Genomic DNA, 24237 nt, shown 5'->3' with positions numbered 1-24237 from the left:
TAATCCATAAGCTGTACTTTGGAAATTTATGTTCACTAAATAAAAGTTTTAAAAAAAAAGTTCATGACAAAACGGAATTAAATGATGCTTATTTTGGTGCAAAAAGTTTTGGAATCCTTCCATAGGTTTTTTTCTTAAAAGGCATTTCCATGAACATGTTGAAGATGCCTTGTATTTATAAATCCAAATAAACAAAAACAAGCAGCAAAATTAGAACAGAAGGAAACTTTGGAACTATCTTAAGGCCCATATGCCAGAACCAGCAACTGTCCAGCTGGACATCAGTCACACAGAGTAGCCATCTCCATTAGAAGCAGGGTGGGCAGGGGTGGCTACTGTGCCCACTGAGGCCTCACACCGTGCTTGTGGCTGTGACTGGGGAGGCACAGCAGAATGAATGTTAGAGAGCAAAAACCAGCCATCGTGATTCATGGGTGAAATTTGATGCTGCAAGAACCAAGGTGACTCTGCTTATTTAACCATTCAAATTAGTAAGAATTTTAGGCTTGATAGATAGGTGAGAAATGGAGTTAATGGCTTTTCTTTAGCAATGTATCTGTTATGAGATATGAAAAAGATATTTGTCATGAAATCTGTCAAATGCCTATTAATACATGGAATAAGAAGGACACAACCTATCGTAAGATCAATATCTATTTCAAAGAAATAACAAAGACTCTATATGTGAAGAAAAAATTGAAAAACTGGATACTGTAAGACTAGCAGTTTCAGGGGCTGGTGTTGCTGGCAATAGTGGGTTAAGTGATAGCTTACAACACTGGCATCCTACATCCGAGTGCTAATTTGGGTCCTGGCTGCTCTGCTTCCTACCTAGGTTCCTGCTAACGAGCCTGGGAAGGCAGTGGAAGATGGCTTAGGGACTTGGGTCTCTCCTTACGGGAGATCCAGATGGAGTTCTGGGATCCTGGGTTTGTCCTGAACCAGAACAGGTCGTTGCAGCCATTTGAGGAATGAACCAGTGTATAGAGTCTCTGTTCCTCTCCCTTCTCCCCCCTCTCTGTGTCTGTGCCTTTCAAATAAATAAACTCAAGTTTCCAAATTGATATGAGAACCTAAGGTAGTCCAGCCTGAACACCACTGGCTGGTTTTCTCTTAAACCTGGGGTTAGAATTAGTAATCCATTAGAAGGAGAAAAATGTTGAGAGTATCCAATAATTAAAAAAAAATTTTTTTTGAGATTTATTTGTTTATTTGAAGGTCAGAGTTACAGAGAGACAGGGAGAGTTAGATCTTCCATCTGCTTATTCACTCCCCAAATGGGCACAGTGGCCAGGATGAAGCCAGGAGCCTGGAAGTTCATCCGGGGTCTCCCACATGGGTGGCAGGGGCCCACACACTTCGCCATCCTCCACTGCCTTCCCAGGCCATTAGCAGGGCGCTGGATCCAAAGCTGGAGCAGTCAGCACTCAGACTGGCGTTTGTTTATATGGGATGCTGATGACACAGGCAGCAGCTTAACTCTGTGCCACATTAAGGTTTTGAGAAAGAAAGTAACGACTATTGGACTTTGAGATTGTGCATGTTTTATGGTAGCCACAGGATGGTGTCAGTGTGTGGAGCTGATGACCTGGTTAGGAGGGAAGGGGGCTGCAGTCGTTTGAGGCCATGGCCAGGATCCATGTAGTCACTGGTGCTGTCCTGGAAGAGGCCAGAACACTCTTCCTCACCACCAATCTTGAGTGGAAACTTGAGGATTAACACTAAATATGTTTTTAGTGACAACAGTTGTAAGTTCAGGACCATATTTGAATAACCTTTACATAGGGGTTGTCTTCATGGGCAACATAGGAGAGCTGGCGACAGGCAGCTGTGACTGTGTCCACAGACAGAGACATTTTGGATGGCGTCACCAGCCCCTGCCAGGCTGCAGCTTTTGAGTGTGTACAGCCCAGCGTGGCTTGAGCAGCGGTGCTGGGCTTTCTGGTCCTTCCATGGGAGACTCATTGGCTGGGTAAAATGGAGAGAAATTTGAAGAAGAGAAAATGTGGATTGGCAGTAAACATTAAATTACGTTCAGCCTCAATAGTAGTTACAGAAATGCAAATTAAAATGAACCATTCTTCTCTAATTTCAAAACCTTCTGATACTGGTGCTGACAAAGATGTGGAGAAATGGCACTTCTATATGTTGCTCATAGGAGTATGAATCGCTGTGATCTGTTTTGAAATTTATCTTGTGGTATCTGTTGAAATGAAAACTATTATCTACTCTTTTTTTCAAGTGTTTATTTGAGAGAGTTCCCATCTGCTATTCACTCCCCTAAGGAATGCAGTGGCCACGGCTAATGCTAGGAACTGGAAACTCAATCCAAGTCTTCCATGGGATGGCAGGGACCCAAGTACTTGAGCCATTACTGCTGCCTCTTAGGTCCGCATTGGTGGGAAGCCGGAGTTAGGACTCAAACCGAGGCACTCTGCTGTGAGATGCCACATCTTAACTGCTAGGCTGAACACCTGCTCCTGTATCCCATATTTTAATCCAATAGTTATTCAGTAATTCCACATTGGGCTTTGTATCTTCATTGAGTGAATACATTTCTCTTAAAGAATAAAAACACTCACATTTTGGAGCATTTCAGGTATATCACTATAATTCACAATGCATAAGGCTCCATGTATTCTCCATTATGAACTTCACAGAGGTCTTATCCAGTGACAAAAAGAAAGTAGACATACTGATCAGTATTGCTGTACACTCATATCTGTATATGTACAGATACATCTATGTGTGTACACACATGTGCCTGCACACTCCAAGTTTGGAGAGGTAAGCATTGGCTTCTGGAGGGTGTTCCTGCTCTCCAGTGCTACAGGTTTCCGTGTAGCTGTTCTGCTCACAGGTCTGTGGTTTGGGCCATGCTGGAGGGCAGCTCTTTGTGGTATACAGAGAGCCAGAGCTGGGTGCTTGAGTCCAGGACCAGCGTCCTGAGGACCCTTCAGCACGGGTGTGGCTGTCAGGGTGGGGAGGCTCTTGCAGCTGAGCACTGGGCCTCCCCCCCTCCCCCTGGCACCTCCATCTCTCTCTGTGTCCTCTCACTTATTTCCCCAATGCAGGGCTCACTGGCTTCACGCGTGTTGTTATAGGGAGTCAGGTACAGCTGTGTCACCTTTGTGAACAGCCGGGGGGTGGGGGGGTGGGGGAACATTCACACAGTGTCCCTTCTGCCACGTGACCTGTCATGCAAATTTGATGCAGGGTTGTCTCTGCCTCTTTTCAGGGAGTGGTAGGACTAAGGGAGGAGCCAGTGGTAACTGTGATTGTTGCTGGCCAATTTTGTGAGATGCTTTTAAAACAAAGGCTAGAGTTAAACACATTCCTGTTTTTGTTGACACAGAACTGAAGGTTTTGTGCTGTTTGCTGTCAGCTCTTAGGACTCAGACAATGCCAGGGATTTTGCCTGATGACCTGCTCACTCCTACCTCGTTCCTTCCCTCAGCATCCAGAAGGCATCTTGTGGTCCATGAGTGGGTCAGTGGGTGCTGCAAGACCCACAGTGCTGGAGTGTGGGGAGCACTGGTTGCTTGTAGGAACAGAGCAGTTTGGAGACAGAGTCAGCCGATGGCGCGCGAGGCAGCTGGGCAGCCTGACCACATGGCTGATGTCTGTTCACCTTGTGGCTGAAGCTGTCACGCTCCTCCCGTTGTTTCCTCCACTCCTCTCTGTTGTGTCCAGGGCTAGTGGTCATCCCAGGAATGAGTTGGTAACTGTTTCTCAACAGAGTTTATTGACCCCAGGGGCGGTGCTGAGGAAGGGAGTGAACTGGGCCATTCAGGAAACACACACAGAGACAGGCCTTGGAGGACTCTCTTGAGCAATCTCCGGCAGAGACCTGTGGCTGCGTACATCGGAAGAGCTGCCCAGGGCAGGAGGGTGTTTGGTGGGCCCCCTTGCCGTGGTGAATGTGGGGTAGGGATGGGGAGAAGGGAGCGTGAACGTGGCCATTGCCGGCCTCTCAGCGGTTCCGTGCCAGTGCTGACTCCAGAGCAACAGGTTTTCTGTAGCCTATGTGTGACAAGTGCATGCTGTTTCACATGAATTTCTCATAATTGGAAAAGCAAATTGTTTATGCACAGAAAATTGTGTTGCAGGAGTAAACCTGTCTCTGCCAGCAGAGAATAAGATCCCTGGGCCTTCACAAACCACGGCTGTGCCCAAACAGAAGTCTCGGCCCACCACCTCCCGCGATGAGCGCTTCCGCTCAGGTAGGCTCACAGCCCTGGAGGGCAGGGTGGCAGGCCTGGGCCTGCTGTGTTCTGGTCACCGAGGATTTCAGTTCCTTTTTTCTTTGCTAAAATGTGTGCTAAAGAAACTATTTTTATTTGAGCGATGATTTATGTCATATTTTTCAAGAAAAAAAAATTTAACTTTCATGTAACTGGAGTGTGTTTCATGTATCACACAGCTGATGTGCTGTGTTCCTGGGGGTGCTTGTAGAAGTCTGCAGAAATCACTCTCCACCTTTGCTGCAGGGATTTCTTCAGCATTTTTGGCCAGTTTCCGGCTGTGTTTGTGCTTTGTGGAGCAGTTGCTAAGTGCTGGTACTTTTTTCCTTCTCAGTGCATTTCTGCCATTGTTTGGCAGACTTCTATGAAAATTTAGATTAGTCTTGGATATTTCACTTCAATGATCAGAATGCCCTTTGGAAAGAAATCTGTGTTTCCCGTTATAGGTTATATTTTATAACTTTTGAACATCCTATCTGCTTAACAGCATTTCCAACATTTTGTGATTGTGGATTTCTTTTACATTTATGCTTTTTTAATTAGTCATTTTCAGAAAACTTTCAATAGGGATAAGAAATGTTAAGAATGTCTAAAAGAACATGAAGGTTTTTTTTTTTTTTTTTTTTTTTTTTTTTTTTTTGACAGGCAGAGTGGACAGTGAGAGAGAGAGAGACAGAGAGAAAGGTCTTCCTTTGCTGTTGGTTCACCCTCCAATGGCCGCCGTGGCCGGTGCACCGCTCTGATCCGATGGCAGGAGCCAGGTGCCTATCCTGGTCTCCCATGGGGTGCAGGGCCCAAGCACTTGGGCCATCCTCCACTGCACTCCCAGGTCACAGCAGAGAGCTGGACTGGAAGAGGGGCAGTTGGGACAGAACTGGCGCCCTGACCGGGACTAGAACCTGGTGTGCCGGCGCCGCAGGCAGAGGATTAGCCTAGTGAGCCGCGGCGCCGGCCGAACATGAAGATTTTAAATGTTCTTTCAACATGAGACTAAAGAAATAGTCTAATAAATATTTCACCAGATATTTTACCAGTTGGAAATAGTTTATAAAAACTATCCTACTGAAAATAGTTTTCTGATCATATAAAACTTACTAGTGTTAAATAGATATGTAAACTATTTTGCCCAGTTTAACAGAGGTAGAAGCTGCCACATCCCTGAATCCTGAGACGACTGCCCTTGGCGTTTCCTGGGCATTGTTCAGCCCTAGTGGCAGGTGCCTGCATGGGGACTTTCCTGAGTGGGGTCCTTGGCAGGGTCTTCCCCTTCTCAGTGAGTAGTGCTTTTGTTCTTAGGTCTACGAAGTCTTTGCCTAGCCCAAGTTCACAAAGAGTCTCTTTTGTTTCTTGTAGAAGTTTTATAGTTCGGGTTTTACCTTCAGGTCCATGATCCACTTTTAGTTTTAGTGTAGGTTTATAGGTGTGGATCAAAGGCTGCATTTTGCCTATAGCTGTTTAGTGTGTTCCTGACCATCAGTTAGGAGGAACACACTTTCTCTAGGAAGTTCCCCCTGTAAAAAAATTTATTTTATTTATTTGAAAGGGAGAGTGACAGAGAGTGAGAGGGTGGGAGGGAAGAGAGAGAGGTATTTTCTATCCACTGGTTCACTGCTCAAATAGCCACAAGGGTTGGGGCTGGGCCAGGCTGAAGCTTGGAGCCCAAAACTCCCTCAGAGCTTCCCACGTGGGTGCAGGGGCCTACGGGCTTGGACCATCTTCCACTGCTTTCCCATGTGCATTAGCAGAGAACTGGATCAGAGTTGGAGCAGCAGGGACTCAACCAGAACTCTGCATGGGATTCTAGGGTTCAAGCTGCTGCTTAATCTACTGACCCTTAGGGAATTCCCTGTGTACTTTGGTCTAAGGCAGGTGCAGTGTATGTGAGCCTCTCTTTCTGGACCCTCTGTTGTGTCCTGTTAATCTCTTCAGCTGTCTTCAGGGCAAAATTACACTCTCTAATGACTGTGCCTTAATAGTGAGTGTGGGCTCAACTGTCAGTCCTCCAGCGTTGCTCCACATCTGTGTTCTTGTGTATGGAATGTGCCTTTTTCCCTCTGGCACTTTAAGACTTTTCTCTTTATCACAGTACTGTAACCAATTTGTGTCCCCATGTCTTCTCCACTGCCACCAGCAGGGAGGTGGTATTTGGCATCAAGACCTTTGGGAGACAGTTTTAGATGAGGTTGTGATGGTAGAGCCGTTATAAGAAGAGACATTGGGAGCTATGGGAGGACACAGCCATCTACCCAGGAACAAGCCCTCATCAGAAATCGACCATGCTGAACCTTGGCCTCCAGAGCTGCAAGAAGATTAATTTCTGTGGTTTAAGCCCCCTCTGTCTGTGGTGGTCTGTTATGGCAGCCTGAGAAGACTAAGATACACTTGTATTGAGAGATATGATTAGGATGTACCTGGTGTCACTTCATTTGTTTCCTGTACTTCAGGCTTATTCTTTTTCCTGGATTTGTTTATACCACTGTCCAGTTGATATTTTCTAGAGTTTTAGTTCTGGGTTGTTTTAGCTATATGTAGGTTCGTGGTGGGGAAAACTTTGGCACAGCAGTTAACTGTCTGCATTCCATGCTGGAGTGCCTGGTCCAAGTCAGCAGTTCTTTTCTGATACAGCTTCCTGCTAATGCATACCCTGGGAGACAGCAGGTAATAGCGCCAGTACTTGGGTCCTTGAAACCCACATGAAGACTTGGATCCAGAGAGTTCTAGACTCCTGGTTTGGCCTGGCCCAACTCCTGCTGTCGGTTTATATTTAGGGAGGGAACCAGCAGATAAATGATCTCTCTCTGTCTCTCTGCCATTCAAATAAAATGAATACTTTTTATAAGTTTGTGAAAAAGTGGATTAAAATGATAAATTGGGGCTAGTGCCGTGGTGTAGTGGGTAAAGCTGCCACCTGCAGTGCCGGCATCCCATACAGGTGCCTGTTCAAGTCCCGGCTGCTCTGCTTCTGATCCAGCTCTATGCTATGGCCTGGGGAAGCAGTGTAAGATGGCCCAAGTCCTTGGGCCCCTGCACTTGTGTGCGAGACCTGGAAAAAGCTCCTGACTCTTGGCTTCGGAACAGTGTAGCTCTGGCCATTGCAGCCAACTGTGGAGTGAACCAGCAGATGGAGTACCTCTCTCTCTCTCTGCCTCTCCTTCTTTTTCTGTGTAACTCTGTCTTTCAAATCAATAAATATATCTTTAAAAAAAAAGAAATGATAAGTTTTATTTTGGTGTAGATTTTTTAGATCCATGCATAGTTGGGCTTTTTATGCCTTTTCCATGGACTTTTTGAAAAATCCCTGTGCTTATGTTCTGTTTTCTGAGGCAGCAGTAAAATTCTCAGTGTGGTTGCAGATACTGCCATACCCGAGGACTCTCAGGTCTCACTCTCTATCTCACTCCTGTTTGTTGAACAGCTTCTCTGTGAGTGTTCTCAGTTGAGCCCTTGTGTGGCAATGCTTTTTTTTTTTTTTTTAAAGAAAGCTTTTATTTAATAAATACAAATTTCATTGATACAGCTTTAGGAATACAGCGCTTTTTCTGCCCATATCCACCCTCCCACCTGACTCCTGTCCCACCTCCTATTCCCTCTCCCATCCCATTCTGCATTAAGATTTGTTTTTAATTATCTTTATATACAGAAGACCAACTCTGTGCTAAGTAAAGTTTTCAACAGTTTGCACCCACATAGACACACAAAGTAGAAAGTACTGTTTGAAAACTAGTTTTACTGTTAATTCTCATAGTACAACTAATTAAGGGCAGAGGTCCTGCATGGGGAGCAAGTGCACAGTGACTCCTGCTGTTGATTTAACAATTGACACTCTTATTTTTGACGTCAGTGATCACCTGAGGCTCTTAGGAGCTTCCAAGGCTATGGAAGCCTCTTGAGTCCACAGATTCTGACATTACTGGGCCATAATCAAAGTGGAAGTTCTCTCCTCCCTTCAGAAAAAAGTACCTCCTTCTTTGGTGGCCCCTTCCACTGGGGTCTCACAGAAATCCTTCATGTAGGTAATTTTTTTGCCACAGTGTCTTGGCCTTCCATGCCTGAAATGCTCTCATGGGCTTTTTAGGCAGATCCGAATTCTTTAAGGGTTGATTCTGAAGCCAGAGTACTGTTTGGGGCATTTATCATTCTATGAGTCTGATGTGTGACTTGCTTCCCATATTGGATCATTCTCTCCTTTTTAATTTCATCTAGTGTTATTAGTGGACACGTGGTCTTATTTATGTGATCCCTTTGACACTTATTCCTACCTATATGGTAAGTTACACACTTAAAATGATCACTTTAACTAGTAAGATGGCATTAGTACCAGCCAGCTTAATGGGATTTAGAGTCCCATAGCAAGTTTTTGGCTTTACCCTTAGGGGTAGATCCATGGGAATGTGTGCTGAACTGTACATCTCTTCCCTCTCATTACCACTCTTATTTTTTACTGGGATCTATTTTCAATTGGATTTAAACTCCTAAGGATAATTGTGTGTTAAGTAAAGAGTTAAACCAATGTTATTAAGTAGAAAAAGAAAATAGTAAAAAAATAAAAATAAAAATAAAAAATAAACTGTTTCTCAATAGTCAAGACAAGGGCTCATCAAGTCATTGCTTTTCAAAGTGTCAGTTTCACTTCTACGGGTTTCTTTTTAGGTGCTCAGTTAGTTATCACAGATCAGGGAGAACATAGGGTATTTGTCCCTTTGGGACCAGATTATTTCACTAAGTATGATGTTTTTCAGATTTATCCATTTTGTTGCAAATGGCCAGATTTCATTTTTTTTTACCACTATATAGTATTCCATAGAGTACATATCCCATAATTTCTTTATCCAGTCTTTGGTTGATGGGCATTTAGGTTGATTCCATGTCTTAGCTATTGTGAATTGAGCTGCAATAAATATGGAGGTGCAGATGGCTCTTTTATTTGCCGATTTCATTTCCCTTGGGTAAATTTCGAGGCATGGGATGGGTAGGTCGTAGGTACAACTATATTCAGATTATTGAGGTATCTCCAAACTGTCTTCCATAGTGACTTTACCAGTTTGCATTCCCACCAACAGTGGATTAGGGTACCTTTTTCCCCACATCCTCACCAGCATTTGTTGTTTGTTGATTTCTGTATGAAAGTCATTTTAACCAGAGTCAGGTGAAATCTCATTATGGTTTTGATTTGCATTTCCCTGATGGCTAGTGATCCTGAACATTTTTTCATGTGTCTGTTGGCCATTTGGATTTCCTCTTTTGAAAAATGTCTGTTGAGGTCCTTGGCCCCTCTCTTAAGTGGGTTGTTTTGATGTTGTGTAGTTTCTTGATCTCTTTGCAGATTCTGGTTATTATTCCTTTATTCTGTCGGTTGCCTCATCACTTTGCTGAGGGTTTCTTTTGTAGTAAAGAAACTTCTCAATTTGATATAATCCCATTTGTTAATTTTGGCTTTGGCTGCCTGTGCCTCTGGGGTCTTTTCCAAGAAGTCTTTGCCTGTGCCAGTATCTTGCAGGGTTTCTCCGATGTCCTCTAATAATTTGATGGTGTCAGATCATAGATTTAGATCTTTAATCCAGCTTGAGTGGATTTTTGTGTAAGGTGTAAGGTAGGGGTATGCTTCATACTTCAGCATGTGGAGATCCAGTTTTCCCAGCACCGTTTGTTGAAGAGACTGTCTTTGCTCCAGGGATTGGTTTTAGCTCCTTGATCAAATGTAAATTGGTTGTAGATGTTTAGATTAATATCTGGTGTTTCTATTCTGTTCCATTGGTCTGTCCACCTGTTTTTGTGCCAGTACCAGGCTGTTTTGATTTTAACTGCCCTATAGTATGTCTTGAAATCTGGTATTGTGACCCTTCCGGCTTTGTTTTTGTTGTATGGGATTGCTTTATCTATTCTAGTTCTCCTGTGCCTCCAAATGAATTTTGGCATCATTTTTTCTAGATCTGAGAAGAATATCTTTGGTATTTTGATTGGTATCGTATTGAATGTTTAAATTGCTTTTGGAAGAATGGACATTGATTCTTCTAATCCTTGAACATTTAAGATTTTTCCATTTTTTGTATCTTTTGCTATTTCTTTTTTAATGTTTTGTAACTCTCACCATAGAGATCTTTGACATCCTTGGATAAGTTTATTCCTAGATATTTGATAATTTTTGTAGCTATTGTTAATGAGATTGATTCTAGAAATTCTTTCTCAGGTGTGACATTGTGTATACAAAGACTGTTGATTTTTGTGTATTGATTTTTAAAAATTTATTTGAAAGTCAGAGTTACATAGAGAGAGACAGAGAGGCAGAGAGAGAGAGGTCTGTCTTCCATCTGCTGGTTCACTCCCCAATTCGCCACAATGGCTGGAGCTGCACTGATCCAAAGCCAGGAACCAGGAGTTTCTTCTGGGTCTCCCAGGCAGGTACAAGGGCCCAAGGACTTGAGTCATCTTTCATTGCTTTCCCAGGCCATAGCAGAGAACTGGATCGGAAGTGGAGCAGCTGGGACTTGAACTGGCGCCCATATGGGATGCTGGCACTTCAGGTGGTAGCTTTACCCACTACACCGCAGTGCTGGCTCCTGGCAATGCTTTTGAAGTCTTGAATGGCTGAGATAATAAGCTCTCATTTTAAAACTTTATTTTAAAAATTTTTTTAGTTTTTATATTTGAACGGCATAAAGAGATTTCCCATTTACTGGTTCTCTCCCCAAATGCCTGCAATAGGTAGGGCTGGGCCAGGCTGAAGTTAGGAGCCTAGAACTCAATCTGGGTCTTCTGTGAGTGGCAGGGACTCTGGTACTTGAGCCACCATCACCTGCTGCCTCCCAGGGAATGTTTTAGCAGGTAGTTGAATCAGAAGCAGAGTAACTGGGACTGGAGCCAGGCACTGATATGGCATTTAGGCTTCTCCAGGGGCTACGTAACCACGGTGCCACATGTTGACCTCCAAGCCCTCATGTTTAAATGATAATTTTCCTGGGTATAAAATTCTAGGCCCAATGCTTTTCTTTTCAGTATTGGGTTGCTTCATGTTCTGCTTGGTATAGGAAAGGCAAGATGAATACTTAATTCTTTCCATTTGTTTATTTCTAGAATGATTTAGGTCTTTGACATCCTCCAGTGGCCAAGTTAGTTTTCTTTCTTCTTCCTTTTCCTCTCTTCTTTTTTCTTATCATATTTGATGTTTCAGTCCATTCCAGCGCTGATACTTATTGACACTCAAATGTCTCATCCTTGCCATTGGCAACCTTTTCACCCTAGCTCCAGAGTTGATGATGGCTGGTGCATCTTTGGTGGCTGTCTGCGAGTCGTGGCCTAGCTCTGCCTGAGCATTTTTGCCCAGCCCTGTTTCTGAGGATCTGTGACTGAGGCTGTGTGATGAGATCACAGGCAGACTGAGGCAGGTGTGTGATGAGAGCACAGGCAGACTGAGGCAGGTGTGTGATGAGAGCACAGGCAGACTGAGGCAGGTGTGTGATGAGATCACAGGCAGACTGAGGCAGGTGTGAGATCAGAGCACAGGCAGACTGAGGCAGGTGTGTGATGAGAGCACAGGCAGACTGAGGCTGTGTGTGATGAGAGCACAGGCAGACTGAGACAGGGTGTGATGAGAGCACAGGCAGACTGAGGCAGGTGTGTTATGAGAGCACAGGCAGACTGAGGTAGGGTGTGATGAGAGCACAGGCAGCCTGAGGCAGGGTGTGTGATGAGAGCGAAGGCAGACTGAGGCAGGTGTGTGATCAGAGCACAGGCAGACTGAGGCAGGGTGTGTGATGAGAGCATAGGCAGACTGAGGCAGGGTGTGTGATGAGAGCACAGGCAGACTGAGGCAGGGTGCGTGATGAGAGCACAGGCAGACTGAGGCAGGTGTGTGATGAGAGCACAGGCAGCCTGAGGCAGGGTGTGTGATGAGAGCACAGGCAGACTGAGGTAGGGTGAGATCAGAGCACAGGCAGACTGAGGTAGGGTGTGATCAGAACACAGGCAGACTGAGGCAGGTGTGTGATCAGAGCACAGGCAGACTGAGGCAGGGTATGAGATCAGAGCACAGGCAGACTGAGGCAGGTGTGTTATGAGAGCACAGGCAGCCTGAGGCAGGGTGTGTGATGAGAGCACAGGCAGACTGAGGCAGGTGTGTGATGAGAGCACAGGCAGACTGAGGATGTGTGTGATGAGAGCACAGGCAGACTGAGGCTGTGTGTGATGAGAGCACAGGCAGACTGAGGCAGGGTGTGTGATGAGATCACAGGAAGACTGAGGCTGTGTGTGATGAGAGCACAGGCAGAGTAAGACTGGGTGTGTGATGAGAGCACAGGCAGACTGAGGCTGTGTGTGATGAGAGCACAGGCAGACTGAGGCAGGGTGTGTGATGAGATCACAGGAAGACTGAGGCTGTGTATGATGAGAGCACAGGCAGAGTAAGACTGGGTGTGTGATGAGAGCACAGGCAGACTGAGGCAGGGTGTGATCAGAACACGGGCAGACTGAGGCAGGTGTGTGATGAGAGCACAGGCAGACTGAGGCAGGGTGAGATCGGAGCACAGGCAGACTGAGGCAGGTGTGTGATGAGAGCACAGGCAGACTGAGGCAGGGTGTGATCAGAACACGGGCAGACTGAGGCAGGTGTGTGATGAGAGCACAGGCAGACTGAGGCAGGGTGTGATCAGAACACGGGCAGACTGAGGCAGGTGTGTGATGAGAGCACAGGCAGACTGAGGCAGGGTGAGATCGGAGCACAGGCAGACTGAGGCAGGTGTGATGAGAGCACAGGTAGACTGAGGCAGGTGTGTGATCAGAACACAGGCAGACTGAGGCAGGTGTGTGATGAGAGCACAGGCAGACTGAGGCAGGGTGTGTGATGAGAGCACAGGCAGACTGAGGCTGTGTGTGATGAGAGCACAGGCAGACTGAGGCAGGGTGAGATCGGAGCACAGGCAGACTGAGGCAGGTGTGTGATCAGAACACAGGCAGAATGAGGCAGGTGTGTGATGAGAGCACAGGCAGCCTGAGGCAGGGTGTGTGATGAGAGCACAGGCATACTGAGGTAGGGTGTGTGATGAGAGCACAGGCAGACTGAGGCAGGGTGTGTGAGGAGAGCACAGGCAGACTGAGGTAGGGTGTGTGATGAGAGCACAGGCACACTGAGGCAGGGTGTGTGATGAGAGCACAGGCAGACTGAGGCAGGGTGTGTGATCAGAGCACAGGCAGAATGAGGCAGGGTGAGATCAGAACACAGGCAGACTGAGGCTGTGTGTGATGAGAGCACAGGCAGACTGAGGTAGGGTGTGATGAGAGCACAGGCAGACTGAGGCAGGTGTGTGAGGAGAGCACAGGCAGCCTGAGGCAGGGTATGATCAGAGCACAGGCAGACTGAGGCAGGTGTGTGATGAGAGCACAGGCAGACTGAGGCAGGGTGTGTGATGAGAGCACAGGCAGACTGAGGCAGGTGTGTGATGAGAGCACAGGCAGACTGAGGCTGTGTGTGATGAGAGCACAGGCAGACTGAGGTAGGGTGTGATCAGAGCACAGGCAGACTGAGGCAGGTGTGTGAGGAGAGCACAGGCAGCCTGAGGCAGGGTGTGATCAGAGCACAGGCAGACTGAGGCAGGTGTGTGATGAGAGCACAGGCAGACTGAGGCAGGGTGTGTGATGAGAGCACAGGCAGACTGAGGCAGGTGTGTGATGAGAGCACAGGCAGACTGAGGCAGGGTGTGTGAGGAGAGCACAGGCAGACTGAGGTAGGGTGTGTGATGAGAGCACAGGCAGACTGAGGCAGGGTGTGTGATCAGAGCACAGGCAGAATGAGGCAGGGTGAGATCAGAACACAGGCAGACTGAGGCTGTGTGTGATGAGAGCACAGGCAGACTGAGGCAGGGTGTGTGAGGAGAGCACAGGCAGACTGAGGTAGGGTGTGTGATGAGAGCACAGGCAGACTGAGGCAGGGTGTGTGATCAGAGCACAGGCAGAATGAGGCAGGGTGAGATCAGAACACAGGCAGACTGAGGCTGTGTGTGATGAGAGCACAGGCAGACTGAGGCAGGTGTGTGATGAGAGCACAGGCAGCCTGAGGCAGGGTATGATCAGAGCACAGGCAGACTGAGGCAGGTGTGTGATGAGAGCACAGGCAGACTGAGGCAGGGTGTGTGATGAGAGCACAGGCAGACTGAGGCAGGTGTGTGATGAGAGCACAGGCAGACTGAGGCAGGGTGTGTGATGAGAGCACAGGCAGAATGAGGCAGGGTGAGATCAGAACACAGGCAGACTGAGGCTGTGTGTGATGAGAGCACAGGCAGACTGAGGTAGGGTGTGATCAGAGCACAGGCAGACTGAGGCAGGTGTGTGAGGAGAGCACAGGCAGCCTGAGGCAGGGTGTGATCAGAGCACAGGCAGACTGAGGCAGGTGTGTGATGAGAGCACAGGCAGACTGAGGCAGGGTGTGTGATGAGAGCACAGGCAGACTGAGGCAGGGTGAGATCGTAGCACAGGCAGACTGAGGCAGGTGTGTGATCAGAACACAGGCAGACTGAGGCAGGTGTGTGATGAGAGCACAGGCAGACTGAGGCAGGTGTGTGATGAGAGCACAGGCAGACTGAGGCTGTGTGTGATGAGAGCACAGGCAGACTGAGGCAGGGTGTGTGATGAGATCACAGGAAGACTGAGGCTGTGTGTGATGAGAGCACAGGCAGAGTAAGACTGGGTGTGTGATGAGAGCACAGGCATACTGAGGCAGGTGTGTGATCAGAACACAGGCAGACTGAGGCAGGTGTGTGATGAGAGCACAGGCAGACTGAGGCAGGTGTGTGATCAGAACACAGGCAGCCTGAGGCAGGTGTGTGATGAGAGCACAGGCAGACTGAGGCAGGTGTGTGATCAGAACACAGGCAGACTGAGGCAGGTGTGTGATGAGAGCACAGGCAGACTGAGGCAGGTGTGTGATGAGAGCACAGGCAGACTGAGGCAGGTGTGTGATGAGAGCACAGGCAGACTGAGGCAGGTGTGTGATCAGAACACAGGCAGCCTGAGGCAGGTGTGTGATGAGAGCACAGGCAGACTGAGGCAGGTGTGTGATCAGAACACAGGCAGACTGAGGCAGGTGTGTGATGAGAGCACAGGCAGACTGAGGCAGGTGTGTGATGAGAGCACAGGCAGACTGAGGCAGGTGTGTGATGAGAGCACAGGCAGACTGAGGCAGGTGTGTGATCAGAACACAGGCAGCCTGAGGCAGGTGTGTGATGAGAGCACAGGCAGACTGAGGCAGGTGTGTGATCAGAACACAGGCAGACTGAGGCAGGTGTGTGATGAGAGCACAGGCAGCCTGAGGCAGGGTGTGTGATGAGAGCACAGGCAGACTGAGGCAGGTGTGTGATGAGAGCACAGGCAGACTGAGGCAGGTGTGTGATGAGAGCACAGGCAGACTGAGGCAGGGTGTGTGATGAGAGCACAGGCAGACTGAGGCAGGGTGTGTGATGAGAGCACAGGCAGACTGAGGCAGGGTGAGATCGGAGCACAGGCAGACTGAGGCAGGTGTGTGATCAGAACACAGGCAGACTGAGGCAGGTGTGTGATGAGAGCACAGGCAGACTGAGGCAGCGTGAGATCAGAGCACAGGCAGACTGAGGCAGGTGTGTGATGAGAGCACAGGCAGACTGAGGCAGGTGTGTTATGAGAGCACAGGCAGACTGAGGCAGGTGTGTGATGAGAGCACAGGCAGACTGAGGCAGGGTGTGATGAGAGCACAGGCAGCCTGAGGCAGGTGTGTGATGAGAGCACAGGCAGACTGAGGCAGGTGTGTGATCAGAACACAGGCAGACTGAGGCAGGTGTGTGATGAGAGCACAGGCAGACTGAGGCAGGGTGTGTTGAGAGCACAGGCAGACTGAGGCAGGGTGTGTTGAGAGCACAGGCAGACTGAGGCAGGGTGTGATGAGAGCACAGGCAGACTGAGGCAGGGTGTGATGAGAGCACAGGCAGACTGAGGCAGGGTGTGTGATGAGAGCACAGGCAGACTGAGGCAGGGTGTGATGAGAGCACAGGCAGACTGAGGCAGGGTGTGATGAGAGCACAGGCAGCCTGAGGCAGGTGTGTGATGAGAGCACAGGCAGACTGAGGCAGGTGTGTGATCAGAACACAGGCAGACTGAGGCAGGTGTGTGATGAGAGCACAGGCAGACTGAGGCAGGGTGTGTTGAGAGCACAGGCAGACTGAGGCAGGGTGTGTTGAGAGCACAGGCAGACTGAGGCAGGGTGTGATGAGAGCACAGGCAGACTGAGGCAGGGTGTGATGAGAGCACAGGCAGACTGAGGCAGGGTGTGTGATGAGAGCACAGGCAGACTGAGGCAGGGTGTGATGAGAGCACAGGCAGACTGAGGTATGGTGAGATCAGAGCACAGGCAGACTGAGGCAGGTGTGTGATGAGAGCACAGGCAGACTGAGGCAGGTGTGTGATGAGAGCACAGGCAGACTGAGGCAGGTGTGTGATGAGAGCACAGGCAGACTGAGGTAGGGTGTGTGATCAGAACACAGGCAGCCTGAGGCAGGGTGTGATGAGAGCACAGGTAGACTGAGGCAGGGTGTGTGATGAGAGCACAGGCAGACTAAGACTGGGTGTGTGATGACAGCACAGGCAGCCTGAGGCAGGGTGTGATGAGAGCACAGGCAGACTGAGGCAGGTGTGTGAGGAGAGCACAGGCAGACTGAGGCAGGGTGCATGATGAGAGCACAGGCAGACTGAGGTGAGGCAGGGTGTGATGAGAGCACAGGCAGACTGAGGCAGGGTGTGTGATGAGAGCACAGGCAGACTGAGGCAGGGTGTGATGAGAGCACAGGCAGACTTTGGCAGGGTGTGTGATGAGAGCACAGGCAGACTGAGGCTGTGTGTGATGAGAGCACAGGCAGACTAAGACTGGGTGTGTGATGAGAGCACAGGCAGACTGAGGTAGGGTGAGATCAGAGCACAGGCAGACTGAGGTAGGGTGAGATCAGAACACAGGCAGACTAAGACTGGGTGTGTGATGAGAGCACAGGCAGCCTGAGGCAGGGTGTGTTGAGAGCACAGGCAGACTAAGACTGGGTGTGTGATGAGAGCACAGGCAGACTGAGGTAGGGTGAGATCAGAGCACAGGCAGACTAAGACTGGGTGTGTGATGAGAGCACAGGCAGACTGAGGCAGGTGTGTGATGAGAGCACAGGCAGCCTGAGGCAGGGTGTGTTGAGAGCACAGGCAGACTGAGGCAGGGTGTGATGAGAGCACAGGCAGACTGAGGTAGGGTGAGATCAGAGCACAGGCAGACTGAGGCAGGGTGTGATGAGAGCACAGGCAGACTGAGGCAGGTGTGCGATGAGAGCACAGGCAGACTGAGGCAGGGTGTGATGAGAGCACAGGCAGACTGAGGCAGGGTGTGTGATGAGAGCACAGGCAGACTGAGGCAGGGTGAGATCAGAGCACAGGCAGACTGAGGTAGGGCCTCGTACCACGTTTGCTGGTAGAACTGCAGGGTTTGCCTACTTGTTTTGTCTGCATTTGTGCCACCTCTGTCTCTCTCAGGTGTGCCCATGCTCCCAGAGCTCATGGGCTTGGATTCTGGTGCATTGTTTTGCTCTGTCCTGGAGACCCACTGAATCGCAGAGCGATGGTGCCCTGGTGCCTTCGACAGTGCCATAACGGAACTCCCACTTTGTTGGCAGTTCTTCTGTGCTCAGTAGGTATTCGAGAGGAACTGGCTGAGCGGTGACTGCAGTGTTTTAAGCAGACAACCAGAGACACATTAGGCTCATTTGCTTCACTTTATTTAAATTTCAGGGATTTCCTTTTATCTAGTTTTAATGCATAATGGAATATTTACATGGTTCCAAAGTCTAATCTGTGAACAGAGAAATCTTTAGAGAAATTCAAGACAAAGATAAGACAGGTAGGCAGAGCTTTAATTCTTTTTATATTCAATGAAAACAAACAAAAACAGGAAAGTTGTTTTCTAACCTGTCTGAGAAGAGCATTTTCACTGCTGTTGTTTCCATGCAGATGTCCACACTGAGGCTGTGCAGGCAGCTCTGGCCAAATACAAAGAGAGGAAGATGCCTATGCCCTCAAAGAGACGCTCCGTTCTTGCTCACTCGTCGGTGGGAGCCTACACCCCTCCAGGTACCAAGAGATGTGGCAGGACGGCTCCTGTGAGACGTCACAGGCCTCATGTCGCCAAACCATTTCTTACAGAGCTGGAATAACGTGGCCTGTAACAGGGCTAGAAAACCTGGAATTAAAAATATACCTGTAAGAGTATTCCTAACCTAAAAATCTGTGGATACTTGCTTGCTACTAGACTTTCTGTGTATATTTTATTTTATTTTTACTAAGATGCTATTATGTCATTTGGTAAAGAGTGGAACCTAAGATACTTAGTGGAATGTCATTGATTCCTGAATTAGAAATTTCTAAATTATTTGTATCTTTATTTTATACATACACACACACATATGTATGTTTGTATGTATATGTTTGTGTATGTGTATAGACTTCTTGCTAGCTCTCCTTTGATCCATGAGATACTTAGAAGTGTATTTTTTTAAGATTTATTTTATTTGAAAGATAGAAAAGGAGAGAGATTTCTGTCCTCTTGCTCACTCCTCAAAAAGCCTTAAGAGCTGGGGCTGGGCCAGGCTAATGGGAAAAGCCAGGAACTCCATCTGGATCTCCCACTTGGGTGGCAGGAGCTCAAGTGTTGAGCCATTATCTTCTGCTTCCCAGGGAGCTGGATTGGAAGTGGAGTAGCCGGGACTTGAACCGGCACTCTGATATGGAATGCCAGTGTCCCAGGCAGCAGCTTACCCAGCTGCTCCACAGTGTCCTCCCTCGTTGTTCTCACTGTACTATATATTTAATATGTTCTCAGGATTTAAATGGGACAGTATAAAACTATTTGGAGACCTTTTAGGTTTATTTTATGTTATTTTTGTTGCTATTAGAAATGAAAACTTTTAAACAAGAATGTATTCTGTGTTTCCATTAAACTGTGGCCAGCTGTTGATGGTGTCTTGTGACTGCATATCCATGAACTTGTACTGTTTGACATCATGTTGTTGAAGTAACAGAAGTAGTGCCAGTCATTTTTGTTGTGATGCCCTTGGTGTTAACTACATAGTAAAAACAAGTGCACCAGAGCCACAGGTTATCTTAGTCTTTGGGTAACAGTTCTCTTGAAGTTATTGTTGAAAATCTTACAAGTGATTATCAAATTACTGTTTCTACTAAATACATGTAGCTACAGGCACTATCTAGTTGTGGAAGAATTTTTCAATAATTTTAAAACTCATAATAAGACACAGTCATGCTGATCTGGTGGAACCTTACTTCACGGATATTTTTATTGACTAAAGTAGTTGTCTTGGGGAAGGAGTTTTTTCTAGAGCTGCTTCACGTGATTTCCCTGTGAGGACATGTGTGGGCAGAGCCACAGCCCACCTCAGCCACCACAGTGCTGTTGGGGCTCACGCACAGACCAGGACACAGGGACTGGCCTGCCTTCCGATGTGCAGGCCCGGACAGCGAGCTCCTGTGGATGTGTGTCTGGGCTCTGTGTGGACATGCACTGGGAACACTGGGTGTTCTCAGAGCACCTGGCAAGGTGTCTTTTGCTTTGGGGGACCCCACTGAGGTATGAAGCAAGGCCGAGCAGGAGAGGACAGGTGGTTTTCACTTCTGATGTGTGGTTCCTGGTGGCCAAATCCTCTCTGGGAGTCAGGGCTCATGGAGCCGTTTGCCCCACAGCAGGGCTCTTTACATGCCCCTGCCCACTGAGGGTGGCCTTCACAGTGGTGCATGGCTACTTGGGCAGTGTTGGGCCACGTGGCCAGAGCATGTTGTGCAGCACTAGGCAGCCCTGAGTCAGTGTGAGACCCTGTCCTGACCCATCCCAACATCATGCCTGTCATCGTTATTTTAACCACAGACACGTCATCTGCCTCAGAAGATGAGGGCTCTTTACGGCGACCCGGGCGACTTGCCTCCACTCCGCTCCAGAGCCATCCCAGCGTCGAGCCCTGGCTCGACCGGGTCATTCAGGGCTCGTCCACCTCATCCTCCGCATCCTCCACCTCATCTCACCTGGGAGCGAGACCTGCCGCTGCTCCCAGCACTGCTGCCGCCACCGCGCTCGCAGGCCTGGTGGCCCACACCCACATAGGTCAGTAATGAGCTGCTGAGCTCCCCACGCCAGCAGGGCAGGGTCAGGAGTGCCTGGGACTGAGGGGCTATGCCCCTGATGCGGGGCTGCTTCCCTGTGGGAGACAGGTGGAGAGGCCCCGCACTGCGGTGCCTCCCTGCAAACCAACCTGCAAACCAGGGCCCTGTGAGTGACCAGGTCCTGCACCAGACATCAGAGGGCAGCTCATCTGCCTGAGATATCAGCTGGTTTTGAGCTGTTAACAATTGTACTTGAAAGACATTGGGGTGCTCGTTGGTTAATGGGTTGTCCAGGTTAAATCCTGCACAACCTTTTGAACAGTATGGCTTAGTCGCCGAACTTTTCCCCACCAAGAGCCGCCTCTTATCTGGGAAATGTCTTTTTGGTAACAAAAATGGGTCTTGATGCTTCTGTGATTTGGCAATGCTGGACCCTCGTGGCTTGTGGCCTTCATGGCACACAGAAGGGTGTGTGATGTTTCTGCAGGGTGTGCTGAGCGTGTAGCCACAGGGAGCAGGCACAGGGTGAGTGGTGCGCACACCTACCGCTTGGTGGTCGTGACCGTCGCCCCTGGCCTGGCCGCTCCCCTGGTGCCCTGTCTCCCCTGGCCTGGCCGCTCCCTGGTGCCCTGTCTCCCCTGGCCTGGCCGCTCCTCGGTGCCTGTCTTTCCTCTTGGCCTTTTGGTTTGCCTGCAGGGCCGTTGGTGGTCCCCACCCTGGGAGGGTCTTGAGGCAGAGGTTGGGGCCATGGCTGTACTGACCTCTCTTTCTCTAGAGGTGGTGAACCCCCACTCTAAAAACAAGTTGTTAACTAAAGCTTATCAGAGATACATGGGTCTTTTCCAAATTGTGGAATCATTTGAACCGTCAATTTTAGAAGGAAAAAAGCACCATGTTTCATTATGTGAAACCCTATTTTGAAAATTATTATTATTATTACTATAAATTCACAAAACAAAAATCGTTAGGTAGTGCTACTACTACCACACCCATCTTCCCCTGTTTCTTTAAATCCAAATTCTTCTTGTCCTTCTCCCCCTCCCAGCCTCTAGTAATTACCATCCTGTGTTCAGATTGAGGTTTTTATTTGTGTGTGTGTGTCTTTAAAGTTACCTCCCACATATAAGGGAGAACATACGGTATTTGTCTTTCTGTGTCTGGCTTATATCATTCAACATGATGTCCTCCAGTTCCATCCATGTTACTGCAAATGAATCCTTACTTTTTTAACAGGAACAGTAACATGGTTAGCTGTGTGTAGCTAGCAATGAAGCCCACAGACCTCTCACACTGGCACATGAAGATACAGTCAAGAATGTCCCCTCCTTTTCCTTTTTTCTTTTAAAATGCGTATTTGAATAGTTTCTTCTCCTGCAGGAGTGGGGAACATCTGGCCCACAGGCACTTAAGACCTGTGAAATCACTTGGTCTGGCCCTGCCCAGGCAGCTACAGGCAGAACTCAAAATTCAGTAAATCTACAGAAGGCTATTTTTTTAGAAAGCTTTTATTTAATGAACACAAATTTCATAGGTACAACTTTAGGAATATAGTAGTTCTTCCCCCTATATCCACCCTCCCACCCCCACTCCCATCACACCTCCTATTCCCTCTCCCATCCCATTCTGCATTAAGATTCTTTTTAAATTATCTTTATATACAGAAGACCGGCTCTATACTAAGATTTCAACAATTTGCATCCCTCCACACACACAAAGTATAAAGTACTGTTTGAGAACAAGTTTTATAGTGAATTCTCATAGTGCAACTCATTAAGGACAGAGGTCCTACATGGGGAGCAAGTGCACAGTGACTCCTGGTGTTGGTTTAATAATTGACACTCTTATTTATTTATTTATTTTTAATTTTTTTCTTGACAGGCAGAGTTAGACAGTGAGAGAGAGAGAGACAGAGAGAGACAGAGAGAGAGAGAAAGCTCTTCCTTTTTCCGTTGGTTCACCCCTCCAAGCGGCCACTACAGCCGGTGCATTGCAGCCAGCGTGCTGCGCCGATCCAAAGCCAGGAGCCAGGTGCCTCCTCCTGGTCTCCCATGCGGGTGCGGGGCCCAAGGACCCGGGCCATCCTCCATGCCTTCCCAGGCCACAGCAGAGAGCTGGACTGGAAGAGGAGCAACCGGGACAGAATCCGGTGCCCTGACTGGGACTAGAACCCGGGGTGCCAGCGCCACAGGTGGAGGATTAGCCTAGTGAGCCATGGTGCCGGCCGACACTCTTATTTATGATTTCAGTGATCACCCGAGGCTCTTGTCATGAGCTGCCAAGGCTATGGAAGCCTTTCGAGTCCACAAACTCTGTCTGTATTTAGACAGGGCCATAATCAAAGTGGAAGTTCTCTCCTCCCTTCAGAGAAAGGTACCTCCTTTGATGGCCCCTTCTTTCCACTGGGTTCTCTCTCACAGAGATCCTTCATGTAGCTCATTTTTGCCACAGTGTCTTGGCTTTCCATGCCTGAAATGCTCTCATGGGCTTTTCAGCCAGATCAGGAGGCTAATTTTTAAGATGATAAATTTGTATGACCTATGAATAATGTTATAAATATGCATTTGGCTCTTGGCAGAAAAAGTTTCCCCACTTCTGATCCACATGAAAGGCAGAGTGACAGGGTGTGGGATGGGGTGGGCCTTCCGCCCACTGGTTCACTCCCCAAAGGTCCACAACAGTTAAAGCCAGGAGCCCAAACTCAGTCTGGGTCTTCTACAGGAGAACAAGGACCCAAACACTTGAGCCATCACCTGCTGCCTTCCAGCTGTGTTAGCAGGGAGCTGGATTCGAAGTAGAATAGCCAGAACTCCCAAAAGGCATGTGGGCTACCTGCTGCACCACCACACCTGCCATGAGGAAGGAAGGAGAAAGATGGGCGATTTTAACTTGCCTGAGATTACACAGCTACATAGAGTGGGGAAGCCAGGATTGGCATCCATTTTCTTGAATCCTGTGCATTTTCTTACACTTGTTTTCCCCTGGAACTGGGTGAATGTTTCAGTGTACCCAGGGCAGAGCAGTGTTTGGGGGGATTCCCATGGCCATGCCAGGCAGGGGTTGGGCTCGTGTGCTGAGCTGCTTTCCTGTAAAATCGCAGATGTTTGGCTGGATTGAGATGGGTTAGGTGTTTTAGAAGGCCCTCAGCGTCTGTCTCGGCATCTTCTGTGGGGCACGCCACTGTTGCTTTTCCTTTTTGGTTTGTTGGAGTCAGTCCACACAGTCAGCATTTTTCACTTGACTGCGTCTTTCCATTGACAGTGTGAGTCTTAGGTGAGAACATGAGGTGCCTCACGGAGCACTCACACCAGCTTCCAGCTCACAGAGGAGCCGTCAAGGCCTTTAGAGTAGTGGGAGGCAGCATTCGCCACAAGAAAGCGCCCCTTGGGAAGCAGCTGCCTCCACTGTCTCACGCAGCTTGCCTGGGTGTCCTCGTGATGGTGGTGTCGCTGCCCACCTCTTCTCCAGGAGGTTCACAGTCAGTAGCTGGGAAGTTGCTTTTGCTCTGTTATTTTCCTTCTCTGTGCATCCTGGTGGTGTTAACTTTATAGGAACATAGTTAGCACCAGGGTGAGGAAAAGAGTGGGTTTCGAATGTTCCGTTCCCTTCTTTCGCTTCCTGTGATTCTTTGCTAGGAAAGCAGAGTGTTTGCAGTTTGAGTTGAAGCCTCTGCGGAGCTCTCTGCATGATGTGTCCTGGTGGGTGAGAAATTAGCCACAGTTCACAGCGTTTAACCAGATTCTTAGCTTCTCAGTGGTGTGGAGTGTCCTCTAACAAAGCACTTGGCTCTAGTGTGTTTTTCACTCTGTGGAGACCCTGGTTGTAGATGTACATGGCCTACGCC

The 24237-nt window shown here is 48.4% G+C and overlaps 1 protein-coding gene across 2 annotated transcripts in view; it reads left to right on the top strand.

The window, feature by feature from the left end:
• DIP2A (disco interacting protein 2 homolog A) overlaps positions 1–24237 on the top strand; it is a 126627-nt gene that overhangs the window by 36352 nt on the left and 66038 nt on the right. For both annotated transcript variants that reach the window (XM_062204133.1, XM_062204124.1), the window contains exons 3-5: positions 4110–4223; positions 18240–18359; positions 20164–20397. In XM_062204133.1, the coding sequence (XP_062060117.1) occupies positions 4110–4223; positions 18240–18359; positions 20164–20397 (468 nt within the window). The remainder of the gene's footprint in view (positions 1–4109; positions 4224–18239; positions 18360–20163; positions 20398–24237) is intronic.

Source organism: Lepus europaeus, chromosome 2, assembly GCF_033115175.1.
Source record: "Lepus europaeus isolate LE1 chromosome 2, mLepTim1.pri, whole genome shotgun sequence".
Lineage (NCBI taxonomy): Eukaryota > Metazoa > Chordata > Mammalia > Lagomorpha > Leporidae > Lepus > Lepus europaeus.
This window is presented reverse-complemented; position numbering and strand designations above follow the sequence as displayed.